This window comes from Diorhabda carinulata, chromosome 3 (assembly GCF_026250575.1).
Source record: "Diorhabda carinulata isolate Delta chromosome 3, icDioCari1.1, whole genome shotgun sequence".
Lineage (NCBI taxonomy): Eukaryota > Metazoa > Arthropoda > Insecta > Coleoptera > Chrysomelidae > Diorhabda > Diorhabda carinulata.
In genome coordinates, this window is record NC_079462.1 from 20,743,548 (window position 1) to 20,753,533 (window position 9,986).

At 30.9% G+C, this 9,986-nt stretch overlaps 1 protein-coding gene across 2 annotated transcripts; it reads right to left on the reverse strand.

Annotated features, from left to right (window-relative positions):
* Nucleotides 1-1,190: 1,190 nt before the first annotated feature.
* Nucleotides 1,191-9,986, reverse strand: LOC130891368 (merlin). Of its 2 annotated transcripts, XM_057796030.1 has the most exons (10): nt 9,743-9,986; nt 9,546-9,675; nt 9,279-9,487; nt 7,645-7,872; nt 6,754-6,963; nt 6,253-6,489; nt 6,031-6,177; nt 4,334-4,540; nt 1,769-1,938; nt 1,191-1,490 (listed from the first exon to the last, which is right to left on the reverse strand). In XM_057796030.1, exons 1-10 carry the CDS (start codon nt 9,827-9,829, stop codon nt 1,280-1,282), a joined length of 1,836 nt encoding a protein of 611 aa, XP_057652013.1. In that variant the 5' UTR covers nt 9,830-9,986; the 3' UTR covers nt 1,191-1,279. The 2 variants fall into 2 exon arrangements, 1 of the variants encoding a protein (XP_057652013.1); XR_009058896.1 differs by lacking the exon at nt 1,191-1,490 and having other exon boundaries at nt 1,800-1,938; nt 4,247-4,540; nt 9,743-9,841.

Consider the following 9,986-nt stretch of genomic DNA (forward strand, 5'->3'; position numbering starts at 1 on the left):
TACAACTGCTATTGTAGTCAATCCCATCAACTCTCAATTCGAGTCAGAGCGCTCTGGCTCTAGAAGTGACGGCTACTTATTGAAAGTTTCTTTTTTTCCACCTGTCGTCGGCATAGAGTCTCTCTCTGATTGAAGAACAAATCTCTGAAGAAACCAAACGGTTAAAAAGGCTCCAGGAAGGCCGAGAAGTGAAAGGAGACTCTTGCCCTGGACGTCCGTTGACATCGACTTCTGATGAAAATGCGTATTCGGGCTTGTGTTCTTAAAGACCATAGAATGATAGCTGACGTGCTGTAAATAACCAAAACAATCGTTCACGAAATTCGACATAAAAACTTGAAATGAAGAAATTGTGTGCGAAAATCGTACCAAAGCTACAAAGCATAAAGCAAAGATGGGTGAGTGATGTGAGTATTGGTTGGAAGTAAAAGAAAGAAAGAACTTTCTCAACAGAGTTTTCACTGGAGACGAGTCCAGGTTTTACTAATTCGATGTGGGCACAAATTTCAAAGCAAGGAATGGAAGTTTGCAGGAGAACCGAGAACAAAATAGTCGCGAAAATCAAGGTTCAATGTCAAGAGAATGTTGGATTGTATTCTTCAATTCTAGGGGCATTTTGGAATTTGTGTCTCCAGGTCAGAGAGCGTACGCAATTTTTTTTGTTGAAGTTTTGAGAGGTCCAAGTTTGACCGGATTTGGTACAAGGGGACATGTGGATCCTTCAATACAACAATGCGCCAGCTTACACGCCGCTCGTTGGGCGAGAGTTTTTAGTCCCAAACTCAATCATTGTGACAGTCCACCCACCTTATTCGCCTGATTTTGCCTTTTCTGATTTCTTTGGTTCCCGAAATGTAAAATCGTGCTTTGGCGTGGCACTTGGGAGATGTGGAAGCCATCAAGACAGAAACAACACGGGAACTGAACAGCATCACAACTGAAGTCTTTCAGCGATGTTATCAACAGCGTTGGCAAAAGTGCATCTTGTCTCAAGAAGTGTACCGTATTCTAATACCTAAATACTTGTAAAAATAAAGTTGTTCTTCAACTTTTATGTGTATTTTCTGGACAAACCTCGTAAATAAAATGAAACCATTCGGTTTTAATCGATACTAATTTATAAAGTGCAGTTTTATAGAGACACATTAATTACAAATTAAAATATAGTTTTGATAAATAAAACGCCAAAGTTTAATTAAAAAATATTATTTGTTCCTTAACCTAAAAGTATTGTCAATAATTATAAATTACATAACCAAATAATAATGATCACTTGCTGCTATAACTCTTCAAAAAATGCAACTCTGCTTTTTGTTGAACCAGATTTGCTTTTTTTTAATGTCGAATATTTGTTTTCGCCTAATTTTACTTGTTCTTCGTGTAACTGATCGTAATCACTATGTTTGTCGCCAACTTTTAACACAGCTATTTCGCTACGCAATTCTCTAAGTTGATTTTGGAGATGTTTTGATTTTTCCAAATACTCGATTCTGAAACATTGAAATTTTCAAATTATCTAAAAGACATCCATTGATTGAAGTAAACAAAAATCTAGAAAATTTACAGAAACAAATATGCAACAGAAAAATAGATTAAGCATAAGCAAATAAACACAGGATAGGAAGCATATAGAAGAGGGTAAGTGATGAAATTAAGGAATAAATGAAATGAAAAACAGTCTACAGTTCATAAACGAGAAGTAGTTAAAGGAAATAAGTATTACAAAGCAAATATGTAAAGACTATAAAGAATAGACTACAAGTTTTACCTTTCTTTTTCTATTTCCAGAGAAAGTTGATCGGCATCTGCATGGGCTATTAAGTCATAGGAAGTGATGTTTAAATTTAAATCTGGAGATGTAGAAACTTCACTATCTATAATTGATAAGTCTGGTCCATAGCCAGGACTCAATGGTGGTTGGTATAAAGCAGTAACGGACTGAAAAAAATATTATTTTAAAATATTATTACATATTCGAAAAAGATGATTGCCTCATACATACTTCAAGACCGGTTCGCAATTGTATGAATAATTATATTACAAAATGTTATCTATTATAAAGTTCAATAACTTGAGAAACATTCTCAATACAATACTACATTTAAGTCAAAGAGTAGTTTGGAGATCCACAGGGTTCATTGTAATTCAGGAAGATACAACTGCTTGGTACATATCAGAGGTTTTAGAGCTTTGGTATGGTATCATATGTTCATAGTACCAAATTATCTCTAGGAAGTGGAAATTGCTCGATATATAGAAGCCCTTATCTCCATCCCATTGAATAGTTATGGGACAATATAAGAAGTAGTAATCATATCAAAGGGAGGCAATTTAATCATGTATTCAATTATGTTACATAATTTTTTTTCTAAAATTTTTACAGAAAAATCTTGTACTTTTTATAATATGCTTTTTTTAAGTTATACATTAGATTTATTTGTGGTATTTCAAATCCTGAAGGAACTATAAAATAAGGGGATGAAGTATTGTGTGTGTTACTTCCCAATTTTTTGGAAGGTAGCCCAAATTACACTAATCCCTAAGCTAGCAAAACCTAATGAAAAGACTACATCTTACAGACCAATTACCCTATTACCTGTTATGTGACAACTACTAGAAAAATTACTGATAGAAAAAATAGAACTGATTCTAAAAGCCAGCCCACTAATACCTAACCATTAATTTGGATTTAGAGAGTAACATTCCCCCAAGTCTACCAAGTCAAAAAAAAGTGTATCTATCTTTTGAAGACGAATAGTAGTATAAAATCCTTCCTGCAAGACAGACACTTTTAAGTCAAAATTCAAGACCACACCATAACTTTACGACCAATAATCTACAAGGAACTACACTGGGTCTGATCATCTACCTTGTACACAGCTGATATTCACACACACAACAAAGTAACTATCGCAACATATGCTGCCTTAGCACTTCGAGCATGACCCATATATTTTGCCTTTTAAATCTTGGAGACAAATGCGGACGCTGAAGAGGGATATGTCTAAATGTGATGTTCAAGAGGAATCTTCTGCAGCAAAAATAAGGTCAAAAAAAAACATGGAATTCATTTGGATCGACGACCAGCCTTGAGAACAAGCACACCTAGCAAGAGAAAGCAATGGGTTTCGAATTTAGTAAACTGTAGTGGTTAATAAGTCGAAGACCTAGCACCCCGAGCATGACCCAGGTATTGCCTCTTAAATATTGGAGACAAAAGTGGACGCTGGAGAGGGGCATGTCCAGCTGTGATGTTCAAGGGGAATTTTCTGCAACAAAAATTAGTTCCAAAATACCATGGAATTCATTTGGACCGACGACTAACCTTGAGAACAAACACACTAACCAAGAGAAAGCAAAGGGTTTGGAACTCAATAAACTGTACTGTTTAATAGGTCTAAGATCCGAAATAACAATCAAAAAAAGCTGCAAATATACAAAGTCGCACTGAAACCTATCTAGAGTTATGATATTCAATTATGGGGTACTTTATTCAACTCAAATACTTGTCAATGCTCCATGGTACGTACCAAATAACGTTATTGCTTTTGACGTTCAGTCAGTCAGTTGAAGAAGAAATATCTCACTTCTCCCAAAAGTACGCTAACTGCATTGAAACGCATCCCAACGCATTAGCCCAATCTCTAATGAAATCCCCACCTGGGAAAAGTTTAGAAGGCATCCTCCATATGAGTGCCTGGCAAATTTTAGTGTCATGGTGATCAAAATATATTTTTTTAAGTGCAATCTTCCCACAAGTTAATTTATTTTTTGTTATTAACCATTTGCTTGGGGTTATTTTAAAATCCTTATGCTTAAAAACAATATTTACATACATTAAAATGGTGAGGTTTACAGAAAAAATTATTTGTCTATATTATTGGAAGACTTAATTGCTTTAAATTTCCTACAAAATTCTTCATGAAAATTTTTCTGTACAATCAATTATTAATGAGGTTTGAATTTTGTTCTACTGGACTGAGAAAAAAGGAAAAATTTAAGAGCTCATATTTGTGAGAATTTTTTTAGGTGTCTATCAACCAATTGTTAGCCCATTTGTTAAAAAAAATCTCGAATTTTTTTACCACCAAAAAAAGAAAGCCTATATGATATAAATTATATGCATACAATAAGACTACTGCTCTAACCACTTACAAATTATATATTATCTGATTTACTACAAAATTCTCAGCTAATGTAAGGATATTTCCTCTTCTAACTAATCTAACTAAAAAAATATATTTACCTTGTATTATGTATATAACCCGGATTTAAGCGTGAATGTAAGGGAATAAGTTATTTTATGAAACAAAGAAGAATTATGTCAACTTACTGATATAGGAGAGACGGTATTTGAACCATTATATGAAGTAGTTCGACTTAAAAAGTCTAACAATTTTTCTTTAGCTTGTTTTTCGGCAGCCCTTGCCTTCAATAATTCGTCTTTCAATTTATTGGCTTCGGCTGCCCTTTTTTCCGATTCTTCCACTAACCGAGCAGTCAACATTTCTGCTTCTCTCGTTTTCCTCTCCAAAGATACCTGAAAATATTGTTTAAATCAAGTTACAGAATTTGATTGTAACAGTCCACTATAAATTATTGTTATAATAGCCTGACTACTTCAATTCGAGTGTTATTTATATAAAAAATTTCATTTTTAGATTATTTTCCTCCACTACCTCCTAGAGGCAACATATTTTTATTCTTGCAAGCTCAGCAACTGCCAAAGAATGCAAGTTCACTACTAGTTCTTCATCTTATCTATAGTTTATATAAGTCTAGATTTTGAGTTTTCATTATACAACTAATTATATTCTTTTTGTTTTAATAACTCGTTAAATGCGAATTTTTGTTTTTTCTTCAATAAATGTATTGCTACTTAAAACTTTTTTTATTGAATTTAGCAATTTACATTTGAAAGATCAACCTTTAATTATATTAGATTACGTTTTGTTAAGAGCTAGTGGTGTGCAAATTAATTTTAATCGATCACTTCATATCAAGAATATTTCAACTACATACCAAGGAGAGTTTCAAGTCTGAGATATAAGGATGAAACTGTATAAGCTCTAATAAATTGTAAATACAGTAGAAACTGTTTCCAATTTCCTTAAATTATTGAAATTTTTTTGAGTTCTTGTTTTTATTAAACAACTATGTGTAGGAATATTATTTTGATTGTAATCTTCTAATGAATTCATCAAACATTTTTCTTTTTTCGGTATTAACGAATTTTTTATATGTGAAGATTTACTTAAGGTCTGCAAAGATCTAGACATTACAGCACTCCTAATTTTACTTTCATTTTGTAAAATTGTTTGTATCCTTGACTCAATTAGCTTCAGATCCTTTGCTATTACTGTTGATTTTTTACTATTATTTAACTGTTTCAAAATATCAATTTTTTGTTGTAGAGCAATAAATTTCCTTTCTAACTTGGATTTCGTTTTCTTTTCACTTGTCATGGTTTAAAACTAAATATTTTATTCAAAATAGAATTTTTTCACATTTTAATACACAAACTTCTGAAAATAAGTTTATGTAATTTCATAACAACACAATTTACACTCGTGCAAAACTAATTATGAAGTGTACAAATCATTATAAATTTCACAGTATACCAGAATAATATGTTGGATATCCTCACATTAAATGGGGAATTCCGTGTTATACAGGGGAACTAATTCACAAATGAAAATGTGTTATAAGATTACTGAGTTATAAGGGGGATTACTGTATATGCTTGATATAAAATCAACTGTTATTAACATAAAACCGGCATGACAGATCAATCACATAAGTTTTGTTTTTTGAGGTTTATATCAATATTTGTAGTGTTTCATATTTATTTTCATTTCCAACTAAAATATTAATGATTCAACAACAATTTTAATAATCATAACATTAATTTACAAGTTTTCAGATGTAATATGATAATTTTGTACAAATTATTTGAAAACAAAATAAATAATGGACTGTTTTTTATTGCAAAACTCTGCTAGTATATTATAAATGCATCACGAAACTCACCTTTTCCTCATCTTTTCTCATCGCAGTCAATCTTAATCTAGTAATTTCTTGTTCAGCTTCAGCAGCCTTTTGACTTAACAATCTAGCTTCTTCTTCAGCTACTCGACTCTTCTCTGCAAGAAGATCTGCACTTTCTTCAGATCTCCTCTAAAAAATATTGAAGAATACAGATAAAGATTTAAATAGTTATTCCAACAGATCAATTTATAGAATGTTACTTACCAGAGCTTCATTTGCCAATCGTATTTCTTCTTGATATTGTAACAATCTCTGTTCCATACTCGCTCTTTCTCGTTCAGCTTCCTCCCTCAACTGTTTTTCTCTAGCTAGTCTATTCCTCTGTACCTGCCTTCGTTGTTTCTCTTCTTTCGCTGCAGCTTTCATCTGCTGTAATTCCATGGAATCTGGTTTTCTTCGGCGCATGAAGAGATCATGATTACCCATGCACAAATCTAAAATCTATTTAAGACAAATTCATATTACTATATTATGCAAATAAATTGTTAATAAGAATTTGTTTAAATAACTTAAGAATATTTTTCCTTGGAAACTTCTGGATAGTTGTTTTAGGGTAAATCATATGAATATGGCCTACATGGTTTAGTAAAATGGAACTGTTTCTGTAAACCAAGTCAGTCCAAGTTCAAACCCGAGTCAAGACATTATTGATATTTCTACGTATAAATAGTACAACCAATATTTTATGTGTATTGTTTTACTTACCAATTTATTCATCCTAACTTTTTGACTGAAAAAAACAAAGTTGGGAGCATTTTTATCAACTGGCTTTATGATAAACTTTTTATCATCAAAGCTGATATGTCTTATTTCTGGCCATGTAAATGTAGTTTTTGGTTGGAGTTTATTTTCTTTTTCGTATATGTTTAAGCCTAGTGATGTTACTCCTAGCCAAAGTTCAGTCTCTTTTTTATTCTAAAAAACAAAATTTAAAAAAGATATGAAGCAATTATAATGGAAAAAAGTAGGAAGACTTTAGTTTAGATCAACCTAGAATTGCTGTGATGAATACCAAAAAAAAAAAGCCAACCAGAGTTGTTCCTCCAGTGATGTGGGAGAGACCAAAAAATAAGTAAATACACAAATAAAGGAACTTATGATAAAAAGAGAAAAAACTTGAAAAATATAGCAATAGATAGAAGACAGTAGGAGAAATGGGTACAAGACGGGCTGGAGCCCGCATGTGACATCTGAAAAGGTAAAGGAAAAATAGAAGTAGAAGAATTTTTACAATGACTGGCATGGAGCATAAACCAACTAGATTTTGTACAAAAGATATAGATACAGTCTGATGTCAATAGTAGCCTTTAAGCCGTTAGAAATATGAGGATAATAGTATGGATATATTGTTAATATGAAGACAGATAGATTAATGACAAAAATAATGAAAAAACCGTAAAATTATAGAAGGGAAGAAAAAAAATTGATATACCAAATAAAATAGTTTGGAAGACAAACCTTATCGGGAATGACAGAGACTGGAGCCCTATAAATTTATCTTCAAAACAGTTTCCTACTTAAAAATGAATGAGTATTGCATACAAAATTTTATATATATATATATATATATATACAAAAAGTAAAATTGATACGTACTAATATAGGAAAATAGTTAACGCCATACATATCGAGATCCTGAGCAATTTTCAAATACTCCATTTCAGCCTCATCACGAGACATACCCCTATGATCTGCATACCATACTCTGATTCGTTCTTCCCACATCTCTAAGGTCATTTGATATTGATCTATCACCCGTTGTGGTAACAAATCTTCACTTGCTAACATACCAGGTTTATAAGTATCTTCATCAAAGTCTCCAAACTAACACAAAAGTCAAATATTTCATACATATGTAAATTAAATTTATGAATTTGTGAGCAATTGGTTAAGGAGTTTGCTGTTACATTTTTGTGGGATTTTTACTATGTTTGATAAATTGATATCTATATGAAAGGACTAATATCAATAATATAATAATAAATAGTGGTGTTGAGTGGATACAGAGCAAGGGATAATTTTCAGTCAGCTCTAAGAGGTGAAAAGGTATTTCATTTTTTAATTGCATATACTGCTGTGTACCAGTTAAAACATATATATATATATATATATATATATATATATATATATATATATATATATAATACTGGTCAATTTCTTGTAGCAAGTATAAGAATTAAATTCAAGTAAATATTCATTGAAATATTCTTATTACTTCTCATGTCTTAACATCTGAGACAAACTGAACAAATTATGGAAAAATTATTTTATTTAACGAAAACATGTTTCATACAATCCTTTATATTCACAAACTTGTATCTAGGAATATTTTAAAACTTATTTGTCATTTAGAAAATCACCTTAAATAATGAATTTATTAAAGGTGCATGTAATCAAATTCATTTTCTGCATATTGACTTGAATTATTAGTCGGTTGGATTTTTTTAGTTCTGAATGTTAAACAAAAACAAATAAGCTATTGTTTGGATTTTGAAATAGTAGATGATATATTTATAGAGACATTTGTATTTTTTACACAATTGTATCTTATAATTGAATATAGAATGTACCTAGGAAATTAATGAACCATCCACTGGCTAGGTGCTTGATGATTAGATTTTAGATCACAAAAGTAATTTAGGTATGCAGGGAATATAAATTAATGTGTTTATAACATGTAGATGAATTTGAACTTAAAATGACCTTACATACATATGTTTAAAATGGAAAATTTAATGAAGAGAATTTGTAATTGATGTTTGCTCCAACAAAAGATGAATAACATTAGAAACTATTAAATAAGTTTGTTTTGTTGGGGTCACCTTTTATACATTTTAAGTTTTAATTAAAACATAATCTTCTTCTGTTTTTAACAAGTTACTTATAGAATTTATACAACTTTTTGTTATACATTCAAATTAATCATTTTTTTGCTCGATATTCTTGCAAAGTATATCGGAAAATTAGTAAATTAGGAGCAAAGTGTAAATCAAAAACCACTTTTGTCATCCCTTAAAGTAGTGAACTAGCACTTGAATGTTATGATTGTTATATTTACATATTAGTAACTATCATATACTATGTTTTTGGATTAAGTGACTGAAGTTCAATTTGAATAAACCATGTTTTCAAATTATCATTTTTAAATATTTGCATAGTACTTTAATAATTTAATATTTTCATGATGGAAAACTGTGAAGTGATTCAAATGTTGAAATTTATCAACTAACCTTAGCTTGTACTGCATAACTGGCTAGTAATACTGAAGCTTCTGGTGGACAATATACATCCATTGATAATATGGCTTGTTTAACTTGCAAGAAAAATAAATGTTGTGTTACTTCTTGAACTAATTCTTCTGCTACTTCTTCTGGATAAAATTTCGCTAGGAACATAAAAGATGCCGTTTGGTGATTTTTCTGAATGCTTTGGTCCTGAACTAGAATAGAAACATTTTTTTATCAGTGACTAATTATCTTAAATCTTATGTATCACACCTTTTTTGTCTAATTTCAACCAAGATATGAATCCTTTGGAATCTTCATACTGTAATCCAAAATACCATGTTTCTCTCAATCCAATAGTCCTACAAACTAACTCGAAAAGATCTCTGCCAGTAGCCCTCCACTAAAAATTAATTTATGCCATTAAACGAACGTACAGTGTTTATAAACTCAATGAACAATGACCATACTTCTAAATTAAACTCCAATTCAGCATCCAGAGTGCATACTTTAACAGGAAAACTTTTTCCAGATTTTTTTCTTCGAAATGGTGGCATGATTGTCTACATTATTTTGTTGGAAGTGAATGAAAACTTGTACATTTTTTGAATGTAATTAATCAACAATAATAAATTGTTACTTATATCATTCATTTGACATTGACATTAGACATAACAGCTTGACATTAGTTCTTATAAATGATTTGAAAAAGCT